The following is a 14,653-nucleotide window of genomic DNA, read 5'->3' on the forward strand; positions in this document are numbered from 1 at the left end:
TCAGTTTTGAGGGACTGAATTATATCAAGTGGCACAAGAGACCCCTCAGCTGTTCTTGGCTAAGACTCAAGCACAACTCTGGAGGGCCAACAGGGTATGAGGTTGCATCTTGAAATAAAATACTGCCTGCCATCCAGGAACACCTCGAAAGGCATGTCTGAAGTCTAGCCTTTGAATAAACACTATGACAACTCTGTGGTGCAGTTTACAAGTACTGCAATAAATTTATTTAATACCATGTATAAAATGTCCCCATTACACTGAATGCTTTAATTACATTGATATGACAAGTCAAGGATCTTTAGAGTGCAAAAATGCCTAGAATTCTGCTAGTTCAGTTTGTGGACATGTTTTTTTTAAAGGCTGTAGACTTTGAATTAAGGAACATGGCAGAAGCAATCCAAGTGAGTAAATCATTTAATACCTACCTGTATCACAACGGAAAAAAAAAGAAAGACAAGTTATGATTTAGGTTCATTCAGTGGGTCTTTATTGATGCATCGGCTAAAAACAGACCGGCTGGAAAACAGGTAGATTACCTGGGCATTCTTTCTTTCTTTCTGGGAATGACAGTATGGTGAGTGGAACAAAAAGGAAAAATAAGATGGGCCAAAAGAAATCTGCAAAAAAACAATTCCCCCAGTACAACTAGTACTGACATACTAGTTGGTCCCTATAAATACGGTGGAATTTGAGAGTCCTTCCAAATTTACAAGATATGTTACAGTTAAACATCTCACATTGAATGGCGGACAGGAAACATTTACATGACCTTTTTCAGCTCATCATACAAGACCAGCACAAAGGCACCACCCATGCCTCTGAGGACATTGGACCAGGCTCCCTTGAAGAAAGCCTTGCCACCCTCATCACGTGCAATCTTCTTCCAGCAGTCAATTGTGCCACTGTACATGATGTCAGCTGCAATAGAAAATAAAAAAAAGTTGATCCACTGCTTGAACTAGTCAACTTGTACAGTAAAAGTTTAAGATAAGCAGCAACTGACCTCCTTTGCGTCCAGACTGCATCATCATACGCCGACGGACTGTGTCGAAGGGGTAGGATGTAAGACCAGCAACAGCAGTCACAGACTGAGCGATCATCCAGCTGACAATAATGTGGGTGTTCTTGGGATCTGGCAGCATACCTAAAAAGAAAAAAGTACAGATATAAAGAATGCAGCAATAGCAGACACTGAAGATCACATCTATAACTCAACGTGGACTCACCCTTGGCTGTGTCATAGATGCCGAAGTAGGCAGCTCTGTAAATGATGATACCCTGCACAGAAACGTTGAAGCCCTGGTACAATCCTTTGAGACCATCAGACTTGAAGATCTTTGCCAAGCAGTTACCCAGGCCAGAGAACTCTCTTCCTGCACCAGCCTTGCCGACATCAGCGGCCAGACGGGTTCTTGCAAAGTCGAGGGGGTACACAAAGCAGAGGGATGTAGCACCAGCAGCACCACCTGAGGCCAGGTTACCAGCGAAGTACCTCCAGAACTGGGTGCGCTTGTCAACGCCATCAAGGAAGACCTTCTTGTACTTGTCCTTGAAAGCAAAGTTGAGGGCCTGAGTGGGGAAGTACCTGATGACATTGGCCAGGTTTCCTCTCCAGAACGAGATGAAGCCCTGCTCCTTGGGAATACGCACCACACAGTCTACAATGCCCTTGTACTGCTTATCCACTGAAATCTGTTTGCTAGCATGTTGCACCTGTAAACACAAGAAGAAGTCAGAGTATGCACACAACAAAATTCATTCAAGGAATAGAAGTCAATGAGATAACAAATGCCCTAAACTGAAGCAACTAAAACTGAATTAAACGGAAATTGTTTAAAATAGCGATGTAAAGCGAAATGGCTAAAAAGAAAATTGAGGAAACAAACACGTGATTATGTGAAACGAAAAGGCGACAGTGCGAAAAATGCGCGATATCTTCCGGTAAGAGCTTCCTGTAAAGTCGCCTGGAATTATCAAGAAAACCCTTACATTCGTGTAAAATGGTGTATGAGCTATAAGTATTTAACATTAAAACAGGATGCCAGCATATGATACGCCTTTAGAGCAACGTGTTCTTTTAACAATAGAGGAGACTTCATCGTCCTAGGACGAGAGCGTTAGCTTGGATGCTAGCAATAAAGGCCTAGCTATACTTAGGCCTCCCCTTCTCGCGACCTTGGCGAGATAAGGGAGGATGCTGGTTAACCGTGTTTCACGGAAATGTTTTTTAAAAAAAAGTGACAAAACGACTCATCAAAACCTTAGTAAAGCAACAAGCTCATTGAGCGGTTAAATTCTAGTCGTTTGAGTGCCAATTGGCTGTCGATCGAGACATTTCTCAAGTTGTTCTCTCGAGGAGGGTTGCTAAAGGTTACAAGCACTGAAGGCCTAACGTCAGCTTTAGTCGATCCCTGACGACCAGCTCAGTTTTAAAACGGCTTAGCATGTAGTAGAAACATTCGTTATTTTACAGATTGAGGTTTTCGTTTGGCCAGACGTCCATTAAGTCATTGTGTAAGGCGAATTTCCATTCGAGATTCAACTAACGTTAAACAACCTGGTTAAATGAAAAAAAAAAAAAAACATGAAATCTAAACAGGATATCACTGTTCTAGGATTATCCTATGATAGTTGTATTCACCTTTAGCTCATTAACGTTACAGAACTTCATTTTTTTTAACCACGGGATTATAAAATTCCGATCATACTATTGCGAATATAACGTTAATTTACCTGAAGCAGCAGCTTGACTCTCTCGATGGGGGCCACGGCGGTTTTAGAAATAGCAGCGGCAATTCCACCGGCCAAGAAATCCTTGGCGAAGGAAATGGCGGTCTCGTTCATTGTTGGATGTTCTTAGAGTGGTGTAGCTTGGAGAGGTAAGTATCCCGCTCGACCGCAGGGACTGCGTGGAATGCCGGCTGATTCGAAATGGCCGATTGAAAAGTTGAAGCGACGTTTTTAAAAGATTCTTCTCGCGAGAGAAATACGTAGCCGACGCTTTAAGATTTGATTGGACGGTAGACCACACGTCACAGATTCCAAAAGGCGGGGTCTTCGCGTGATGACGGAGATGAATGGCTCAAAGTAAAGTAACCTTAAGCCTTCTCAAGGTGGAAAGCGTAAATGACAACAGGAAGTTTTTAAAACAGAGACAATTTTGTTTCCAAGTAGCCAATAATTCATGACTAATAATATTTAAAACGTAACAAAACACACATTCTTTTTGCACTGTTTTTGATACACACTGACAGTCCAATAAATCAAGAGAATCAGGATTGTCCAGTTTTCCTTCAGCTGTCAAGCAAAGAAGCAGTTCTCCAAGGTGACATGGCATGCATGTCTGTAAGTAACTAGCTAGATCGCTGCATGCCTTCAGTTAATGATCTCCAAGGACATGTGTGTGTGAGAGGAAAAAGGCCAACATGTCAGAACAAAGTCCTTCACATGACTTTTGACTGTGTGGCAAAGCCAGTGATCCATTTTGGGAACATGTGACTACAGAAGGCAATACAAAATCAATGCTATCTGAATCACTGTCATTTCTACTAATGCAATCCAATGTTGTATAACAAGCAATGAATATGGCGAGACAAAAATATGGCGAGTGTATAATACAATACGTTGACAACAAGGTCTAAGATGTTTATTGCTTATATGTCCTTGAAGATTTTATACAATGTACATGAAGATTTTATCTTAACATGTGCAACATTTAAAAATGTCTTAATGATATCACCGAAAACCTCAAATAACCTTTCATTAAACATATCCTGTCCTTTTTTTTTTTACAGCCAAATGAGATTCGTTAATTACTGGGTTACCATGTGTACACATTACAATACAGATTCAGAATCGTCATATATGATCAAAAAAGACAATTCCATAACTGCACCACATATGACCTTAAAAACATGTGGTTCATAAATAACAGAAGAGAAGACCTTTAAAAAGGCCAAAGAGCTAAAAAATCCAGTAAAAGACTAATACTTTGTTTGACAAAGGCATTGCTCTGAACTGTTGAAATGATGTTCAACATATTTTCCTGAGAAGTGATTAGACAGATCTTAAAAACACTATTTCAGTGGAGTGTAGAGCTAAAAGCAATATATGTCAATGTTGAAAAGGGCACCTTCAATAATACTCCATTGACACACTTCTTTCCTTTAAGGGCATGTCTGATGCATTTGAGGTACTGTAGAATGCACGTAACGGACTGTGCTTCAAGTATGTATGTGCAGTATATTTAAAATACCATATCGGAAGATAAATACAACAAGAGGTAAAATATTATTCATAATGATCAAATATGCTTCGCAAAGTACCACTTTGAATAATACACTGTGCATCCCAGCAGTACACACATTTAATATTAATGCACTTCACAGAGTACTGTTTATTCCTGATAAATCTTGGGATTAGTTACCAGCGGTTTCCTATGGATGAACTCTGTGCTTTGTGTGATTTTCTGTTTCTCAGGTAACGCTTAAACTCCTGCAGTTCAGATGGGCCCAGACTTTGGTCCACACCTGGTTTAAGTTTGTAGCTTAATGGAGAAATGATATAGCCATTCCGGTAAAGGCAGAGTTGCTTACACATCTCAAAGCAACTGAAGAGCAGACCAAAATATGGGACAATCTGTTATGAATAAAACAAAACATAATATCATTAACAAGGAAGTGGAAATGCATTATTTATATAAGGTATTTCCAGAAACAACCACTGAAAACATTTGAGCATGCTTTTTCATGCAGAGCGAGCTCCAGAAAGTCATGTTACTATTTGTTGTATTAATTTCATAGAATGCATGTTTGTGTAATATACAACTATGTCTGATTGAAATTTGAATGACCATTTACACAGAAAACATTCGGTGCTTGGGTTATTTTTATCTCTCGTCACCACCTAAGTACATAAAACAGACGTCACCTTCACCATGTTGGCTGTAAGGCCACTCCAAAGAGCCATGACACCCTTGTTCTTGATGACCTGTCTGAAGCAGTCTATCATTCCATTAAAATGGACATCAACTCCTCCACAATGGGGCAAAAGAAGACTCTGGGCCTAAAATAATGATTTAAGAAATATTCATGATCATTAAGAACTACTTAGATAAGAGAATAAATACTGACATTATTGGTTATAGGAAAAAATATACAAAATGTTGTCTCTAGGTTTTTATTCAATTCATGTACATTTGTTCTGAATTGATTGCCTTACTGTAACACATTTTCTGACATTTACCTACCCTTAAACCCTCTGTGTTTTCCGTAGGCTATGTTGATGGTGTCAATAGATATTTTGGTAACACTTTACAATGTCTCATAATATATTAACTGACATGAATAAACCATGAGAAATTCATTTGTTACAGTATTTATTCATCATTGTAAGTAATAACGTTAGTTAATAAAAATCCAGGTTTTTGTTAATTGATTGTTCATGTTAGTTCACTGTGCAATAACGAATGTAAACAAACACAAAGTTTGATTAGTATTAGTAAAATAAATGCTGTAGAATTATTGTTAGTTCTTAGTTCATGATAATAAAAGTAGTTGAAACATTATTGTAAAGTGATACCAATACATTTTTAAGCACCAGACTGACAGAACATTCAGCAGCTTTGGTCAGTTTATTTCTGAAAACGCAATTTAACTTGCAAAAGAAAAAAAGGCAGAACTTTTCATTTCTAGTTTGGCTGTTTGTACAGCCAATCAAAACATATAGGAACTAGATCAGATATACCGTGTTTGTTGTGTGTGTGTGTGTGTGTGTGTGTGTGTGTGTGTGTGTGTGTGTGTGTGTGTGTGTGAAAGGTCAGCTATCTTTAGACAATGTATCTTTGGCATAGGCAGACACTGGACACTGTGCATTCTCAGCTGCTGCAAGGCCTTGTGTCCTTCATAATTGTGTCCAGTATTGTTCTGTGTGACCTGTTGCAAAGACTATGTGTGATTCTTTATACTTCATATAATTAAACATAATTCTTATATATATAATGTATGTATATATATATATATATATATATATATATATATACATATTTATATATACATATAATTATATATAAAAATATATGTATGTATGTGTGTGTGTGTGTATAATATATATATATATATATATATTTAATATATAAGAATTTCTTATATGAAATCTTAATAAAATAAAAAATTATAATAATATAAAATTTATAATAATTCTTTATATAAAGAATTTTGTATATTTCTTATAAAAAAAATATATAATCTTATATATATAAGAATTTTACATAGTTTTTGCATAGGGAGACCCAAGTCTGTGACAGTTTTGTGCCCCCTTGTGGTGAGACATAGCACTACAACTATTCTCACCTGCATCTTCTTTTTAACAGTTTCGAAGGGGAAGGAGAGAGTCTGAGCGACTCCTGCCGCAAGACATCCATTGATGAAGTTCTGCAAAGATGTGAAGCGAACATGACGCTCCTGCCAAAGCTTATCCAAATTGACATAGACCGCATAGCAACCAACAGAGAACGGAACCGCGCCTATTCCACAGAAATCCAAACAAAGTTTCATCAACTTTTTAAGCAGAATTGTAGAACTTTTATTAATTAGAAGGTCATGAGCTTGGTTTTGATGTCTACAGGGTCTAAACCATACATACCCAACACTGTGAGGGAAAACCCCCTGTAGAGAGCTTGAAGTCCTTCATTTCTGTATATACAGGAGAGAGAATGCAGCAAACCTCTGTAAGTTGGTTCTTTGCAATTCTGAGCAATAAGTCTGGTTTCAACCACCTCCAATGGATATGTTGCTAGAGCGGCAGATATGCCTGCCAGCCCACCGGCTACTATAGCTCTCCATTGTGAGATATCACCCAGTTCATCAATATGAAGGTGGACAATACTGCCAAAAATAGAAGAAAATGAATAGTAAGCATTTTTGATAAGTGTACCAGACATATCTACCAAACACATTTTACTGATATTTTCTCATGATCTAAAGGCTAATGCTAAAATACTTTAACACAATATACACATAAGTTGAGGCTATATACACTTTAAGAAGTGTGCAAAAATACAGCACAATGTACTATGTTAAAAGGGATGTTCTGTTTTGCTTATATTGTGAGTGAATCATTGTGTTGTGTCTTAAGGTTGAAAAAAATGTACACAATCTTAACAGAAAAGGTACTGCTATTTGTCTGTCAGTACATTTCACAGTACAGTGCAATTTTTGCTAGTGGATGAAATGCTAAAAAGTTTATGTGATTTTTACTAATATAATTAGGCTATAATGTAAATTATAATTGTAAAAAGTTATTAATTTCTTAAGTATTGTTATTTGGTGTTAATATGTACATATATGCTAGTGTTCATTATTAGGTAATTATTAAAAATATAGTGTTAATAGCAGTAGGCTATTATAAAATGATATCCTTTACTACAAATGTGATTATTAACCAACAAAATAAACTTGCATTAACAAACCAGCAACTTGCATTCGAGAGGTCATGTGTTCAAAACAGGACGTAATACACCCTCCACCATAAACCCTCCACTCATCTTTTCCTGGAATACTGGAACACTATGTACGGGACGGGTCTTTCTAAAACTGTTTCCGGTGCCCCAGTTAACCCATGCAGCATGTGAAAAATACACGTGACATTCTTTCGTAGGCGTTTCCAAATGTATTGTTCATATCCATGGAAACACTACAGCCGAAATCAGAGGTGTAGTCTAGTTTTTGTAGTGAGTAAGGAATACTACCTAATTAATCTTCTTCTTCTGTTAGCTAAATTTAGTATCCATAAATGTAAATTTGGTGGAAACAAGCCTTTGTTTTTAATTTTAAGAGCAGAAATTCAACAATACCTAAAAACAATACTGGGTTTGAAAAATAAGAAAGCTGCAAAATGTGTATCTATATGTAAACATTTTCACATTTTTGTTTAACTTAAGTTTGTCACTGCTTTGTTTGTCTTTTCTTGTTTTTTTTTTTATTTAGTTTATTCAATGTACCCCTGACTGTAATTGTAATTCTTGAAAAAAAAAAAATATATATATATATATACTGTGATATCCCAGCACCCTTTGCTTCTTTGACATTTCCTAGTGGGCATACGGAAATCCTTGACATTTTCTAGTGGGTATAACTTACGGCGTATACCTGCGTATCACGTAGACTACGCGACTGAACTTGTTTTATGAATGCACCGATTTTCAGATTCAGAAAGGTTGACACCACATCAACTGCTGGCTTTCTGAGCTACGTGATTGGTCAGGACATGAAGGCGTGATGTGTTCATCACGATGAACTAACGTAAACCCCCGTTATAGAAACAACAGAAGCTGAACTATTGACGCAAGGTGGTTAAATAAAATAAGTTCTTTAAACGACCCGCAAATGAAACACTTTAATTACATTTAAATGAGTCCTCACTTATTAGTATTTACATTTGTAATTAATTTATTTTCAGTCTTGTAACGTACTTTCAAATGCTATCAAGCTAGCACGTCAACTTCCTGTAGTCGTTGTTTACCATCACAGCCGAATGAAAAGCTGATCATATCTTCAGTTAAACAAAACAGCGAAACGTATCGGGCATAAACGCTAATTATCAAGTATTCATTATTTAAAATTAAAATGTTTAATACTTACTTTTTGTAAGTTGCTAAATGTATGGCACTGTAGGGGAACAACCGTAGACAGGAAACCATATTACCCTTCCAAAATGCTCGAAGTCCCTCATTCTGACAAATAACAACAAAGCGGTGTAGAAAACCACGTTTACAGTGAAATGTTCCTATTTGACTCAAAATCTTTACGACTTCCAGAGGTGACGTTACAGTTTTGCTAAAAATCCCGGCAAACCCGACGCACATTAGACTTTGAGAACTTGTCAGTCGGTCGTCCTTTTTGACTGTAGCCATAGTTTATATAAAAAAACGGTTTTCTTCTCCAGCCTTTGGAGGAAAATAACAAACGTGTGAAAATGACCACACTGTTTCTGTTGTTTTGTTTATCATCCAGCTACAGCGCTACTGTCGATCAGCGGCCAGTCACTTTGCAGGATATTTGGGGAAGGCGGGACGTGTAGTTTGTGCAAGCGCAGGTTTGGTTGCATGCGAAATCACTCCATGATAGCCAATCATAGCCAGCTGTCAAAAAGCTATAGATGGAAAGAAATGACACAATCCATATCGTATATCTAAAGACAGCCACAGACAAAGTTAATGTGCTTTTCTTATTCACTTCAGGGAGTGAAAACTCTCGAAAAGACCATTGGTTTTGGGGGAACCCTAGTTGGGGATTTTATATTTTAAACCATTGATGCAGAAAACCCAAATATATTTACTCCATAATGTTTTTTTTGTTTGTTTGTTTCTTTTTTTTTTATCCATGTTATTTTTCTTTTATCAAAATACCTCTCAGACACAATGAATCTCTATTATGGTTGCTTATAATGTCTGAATATATATATATATATATATATATATATATATATATATATATATATATATATATAGTTATAGTAGTCTGTAGTCTATATATAGGCCTAGTTATAGTCTAATATAGTAGTCTGCCTTTTCGTCTACTTATTTTCATCACTATGTATGTGTGTGTGTGTGTGTGTGTTTGTATATATATATATATATATATATACACACACACACACACACATACATACATATGTACGCAATCGCCTCCGCCATAACGACCGGCTATTGGTTTTCATTAAACCGAGAAAAATGGAATTTTGTTTTATTGACGATCACTGAGAATGTTCTATTATTTAAAATGCAAAAAAAAAAAAAAAAAAAAAAAAAAAAAAACATTTATTATTTTCAAGGTGAAAAGGATTCATTTGCCTTGACATGGGGCGCCGTTTGCGGCTTACGCTGAAAATAACAGCAACATTTTGTCACATTTTGTCACTTCAAACTGTGTTTAAAAAAGTGGTATGATTTTTGACGGTCACTTCTTAGCACATTTACATCTATATTTGTCAACTTAGAAATATTTTAAATAGTTAAATCTAAATATTAAATGTTACACCTAAATGTTATTAAATCTAAATGTTAAATCTAAATGTGAATGTTAAATCTAAATGTTAAATATAAATTTTAAATATAAATAAATGTTAAATCTAAATGTTAAATATAAATATAAATGTTAAATGTTAAATATATATGTTAAATATAAATATAAATGTAAATGTTGAATATAAATGTTTGTAGTGTCAAATAACAAATAAAAAACATCTCATCCAGGGAAATGCATTCTTGGACATGGATTAATAATAATAAACACGTTTGGAGAAACTGTATTTGAAGAGTATTTGAAGAGTAGGCTAGTTTGAGGTTAGTGTCACTTTTATAAAAGGTGCGGGATTTATGACCTGTAGTCATAATCGCCAGCCACGAGGGGGCTCACTTTGACTGATCTGTCACGTTCGCTTGCAAAAAAGCCTGCAGAGCTGCTGCTTGGCTAAAATGTCAAACGAATTATTATTTTAGCTAGTTATCATCGCGATAATCCATGTCCAACAGTCAATTTCCCCAGATGAGACGTTTTTTATTCGTTATTTGACACTATACAACATTTATATTTAAGATAAATATTTATATTTAACATTTAGATTTAGATTTAACATTTATATTTAACATTTACATTTAGATGTAATATTTAGATTTAGATTTAACATTTAGATTTAGATTTAACATTTAATATTTAGATTTAACTATTTTAAATATCTCTAAGTTGACAAATACACATGTAAATGCGCTAAAAAGTGACCGTCAAAAATGCATACCAGTTTTTTAAACATAGTTTGAAGCTAAATGTGACAAAATGTTGCTGTTATTTTCAGCATGAGCCGCTTTACAAACGGCGCCCCATACCCACGCCGAAAAAAAAAACGTCTAAATGTCACGTACGTTTTTAATGAAGTAGCCTAATGAGTAAAACGTCTATTTTTCCGGTGTTAACAAGGTTAACGTGGTTTAACGTCGATGCAATACCTTGTTTTAGCATACCTTTTGCTTAAACGAGGAGCTGGGGGACGCCGGAAAAATAGACGTTTACTCGGCTACTTCATTAAAAACGTGACATTTAGACGTTTTTTTCAGCGTGGATCAAGGCAAATGAATCCATTTCACCTTGAAAATAATAAATGTTTTTTTTTTTTTTGCATTTTAAATAATAGAATTAACATTTCTCAGTGATCATCAATAAAACAAAATTCCATTTTTCTCGGTTTAATGAAAACCAATAGTGGCAGAGGCGATTGCGTGTAGAATAGGTCAACATCCGGGTATCTCTCCACTGGAACATGTTAACGCAAACGTGTAAATTTCACGTTTGAGGGGGTTAAACCGTGCACAGTTTTCCAAAGTGGACCAACGCGTGATTATTTCACGTCTTGTCGTGACACCGGGTTGAAATACATGACATAACCCCATCCTTAAACCTTCCCGCCACTGGGGTTAATAGCATTTATGAGTCTTCCCCTACCACCCTAGGAAAAAAATATTGCTCCCCAGATGTAGATCTACATTTTGCTTCGTTTTGCTCAGACATTTAACGGCTTGTAGGCGGCTACATACACACGGAATCACTCGGACATTAAAGGGGTGATGAGCTGAAAAATCAAATTTTCCTTGAGCTTTTGACATCTAAGAGGTCATCATATTATAAGAATATCCTGTAAGTTTCAGAACTGAAAACGTCCTTGTTAGTCCAATAAAAGCTTTTATTGACATCAGGCTTAGCAAACGACTCCTTTTTCAAAGTGGGGAACTATCTTTGAACTACCGTCAAAGTGGATAAAACACCACCCCGCAGAAGAAGATCAACGCCTACTTCAACATGGCCGGTTTAGCCCCGCCCACCAATTCACTCATGACATAGCTAAAGAACATAGATTCCTACCTCATGATGACAAACCTGATCGAAAGTGAAACTCATTATAATATGCAAAACTGTTATCCACTCACAGCAGTGGGCGTTTACTTCCAAGTCTTCAATGCGAGACGCCCATAAAAACCGAGCGTTTTTGAGCTAGACTCAAAACTAGGGTAGAAAATAGCCTATTACTTATTCATTGTGATGTTTTTTAATGTAAAAACCAAGCGAACGTCATAAGTTGACTCAGACAACAATATAAAAAAAAATTAAAAATCCAGTTCATGACCCCTTTAATGGCGTAGAGCCGTAGACATACACGTATACACACGGATAGCTCAAAATGCATATAGATAACACGCCACTTGACTTGAAAGTGGCGTGTATGTTTACGCAAAAATCATGATGTCATATTACCGCATCGTCAGCTCGAGGACAGGTCCGGGGTCGAGGGCGAAGCAGCGGAGGTCGTGCAACTAGGGTCCGAGGAAGTAGAGGCCGAGGACGGGGTGGTCGAAGTGCAGGGCAAGGAGCACTTCTTGGACAAGAGGACCTGCGTCGAGTTTTGCATCTTCAAGCTCAAACAAGGGCATGTGAACAGGTATGACTCTTTTTATCAGAGTACTTACATTTTAATTATGCATTGATATAAATAGAAAGTAGACTGCAGAATCCGACACGTCCACCTTGCGCTCGCGAGAGATTTGTGACATACTGTACATCGGCATGACATCAGAGCAAGGCGGACCCAAGGGGGTAATCCATCAACCGGAAGTTGAAGCCTCACGGGAGCTGCCATCTTGTAGCAGAACTTCACTTGCGTTAGCATTTCCATTGACTCCCATTCATTTTGCCGTCACTTTGACAGCGAATAACTTTACATCTGAGGCATTTGAAGACTCCATTTGTCCATTATTTATTTCTAAAGAAACACGACAATGTATAAAATGCTCCATTACCTTGTAGCTTATGTTATGGCCCCTTAGAAGCAGTTTTTTTGTAAAAGTAGGCTAACGATTGCGTCATACCCACGCGACTACTGTATGGACAGGAGGAGAAGCTCGCAGGCAATCAGAGAAACGTGGAGGCAAATTGACAAAATAATTAATCAGAATACCTCGCAGAAGTTTCTCCTGCTCCTAGCTCATGGACAGCTCCTACACTCTCCACCTCTGCATGTTTCGGAAGGGAATGCCACAGCACTAGAAGACAGACGGGCTGCTCACGTCACATCTATGTCGTCAAGCTCTGTTCGAGTCTGCGCGTCAGGGACGGAAGTGCTAAAAAATCGCCAAAAACGGGCTTCACTTGTCTCAATGGAGTTCCAATAAGATGGCTCTGTCCACTTCTTATACTGTCTATGGGCGGACCGCTCTCAGACACATTTCTAACTGGCATGTATCTCGCGCTGATCACCGGTGATCGGTTCTGCGCAGATTTTGCTCATCTCAAACAAGCCTAATGTCAATGAGATGTGGTCTGACGTTAGTCAGGCTCGAATCCCACAGCAAACTGACCACCCCTTTCTAATATATTGGCACAATATGTCATGTCCAGTTTGTTTATTTTATTTGTATGTGTTTTGTTTTATAGCAGGGCAGGGTTTTTAGACAACTGAAACTGGCATGACAGTAACACCCCAAGCACCTAAAGTCCTGCCCTATCTCTCACCCAGATATCATAGCTGTCACACATCTTAACTTTCTGAGAAACCAACTTCTCCAATATCCTTTAATTGTCACAGGCCTGAAGCTGCATGTGAAGGGCTCATGCCTGCAGAGGTGCTGTTGCTTGGCAACAGTTCCGTCAGAACCACAGTAAGGTGTGAATGTGGTTTCTGAGACGCCCGCTTCTCTCTCTTTCTCTCTCTCTCTCTCTCTCTCTCTCTCTCTCCCTCTCTCTCTCTCTCTCTCCCCCTCTCTCTCTCTCTCTCTCTCTCTCTATCTCTCTCTGTGTGTACTTTGTTGTTTGCCTGTTCTACTCCATCTCAAAACAACTTTGAACATTTTCCTTATCTTCACAATAACAGGACTGATGAATGTGATTACATTTGTCATGTTTTAGTCGAGGCTCTGTGTATGGCGTGACTTTCCATAAAGAGGAACTACAGCAACAGGAGGTGTTGAAAACGGTGACCTCATTACAGTTGTCATTGTGCTTGACCACTGCCTGTAGGCTACAGCTGAAATTACTGTCTGGATCTAAAGTCATGTAATGCATATCACTTGCATCTATTGTAAACATTGGCTTATTTTGTCCAAATGTTTCACACTCATAACATAACATAACAGGCTCGTTTTTGGAGGGGGTGAAACAAACAAAACAAACAAAAATAACTCTCGGCCAACTCACACTCCATTGTCTGTCTCAGCTGGCTGATCTTACATGCAGGTCTCAGTTTTTAACTTTTATAAATCACTAGTAAGGCATTATGATAATTTAGACATGGCCTAATTACTAATAATAGGAATGATGGTCACACTTTAGTGGACCCTAAACTAAAGTGTTACCCGAATAATTATTACTGATCTAACAACTTTATGTATGTAAAATGACGATTTATGTATATATATATATCAGTGACTTAAGAGATTGTTTATGTCAAGCAATACAAAATAATTCCTCGTGCTCTTCAGGCTGAAGATGTTCTGTATCACTGAGTATGTAAGTAACAGGTAATTTGGTTTGTTTCTGTCTGTAATAAACCATTTCATCCAAAGCCAGCTCTTAAAAAAAAGAAGTTCCTGTCTAGTCATGTGACTTCC

General features: G+C 37.4%; 2 protein-coding genes across 2 annotated transcripts; both read right to left on the reverse strand.

Annotated features, from left to right (window-relative positions):
- Positions 1 to 467: 467 nt before the first annotated feature.
- Positions 468 to 2,968, reverse strand: slc25a5 (solute carrier family 25 member 5). Its single transcript, XM_039664679.2, has 4 exons — positions 2,737 to 2,968; positions 1,230 to 1,716; positions 1,007 to 1,147; positions 468 to 921 (listed from the first exon to the last, which is right to left on the reverse strand). The coding sequence occupies exons 1-4, from the start codon at positions 2,845 to 2,847 to the stop codon at positions 764 to 766; spliced, it is 897 nt and encodes a 298-aa protein (XP_039520613.1). The 5' UTR covers positions 2,848 to 2,968; the 3' UTR covers positions 468 to 763.
- Positions 2,969 to 4,182: 1,214 nt separating this feature from the next.
- slc25a43 (solute carrier family 25 member 43) lies at positions 4,183 to 9,059 on the reverse strand. Its single transcript, XM_039664678.2, has 5 exons — positions 8,643 to 9,059; positions 6,646 to 6,887; positions 6,354 to 6,526; positions 4,933 to 5,067; positions 4,183 to 4,641 (listed from the first exon to the last, which is right to left on the reverse strand). Exons 1-5 carry the CDS (start codon positions 8,912 to 8,914, stop codon positions 4,426 to 4,428), a joined length of 1,038 nt encoding a protein of 345 aa, XP_039520612.2. The 5' UTR covers positions 8,915 to 9,059; the 3' UTR covers positions 4,183 to 4,425.
- Between the last annotated feature and the right edge of the window lie 5,594 nt (positions 9,060 to 14,653).

The sequence above is a fragment of the Pimephales promelas genome, chromosome 9 (genome assembly GCF_988280905.1).
Source record: "Pimephales promelas chromosome 9, fPimPro1.hap1.1, whole genome shotgun sequence".
NCBI classification, from domain to species: domain Eukaryota; kingdom Metazoa; phylum Chordata; class Actinopteri; order Cypriniformes; family Leuciscidae; genus Pimephales; species Pimephales promelas.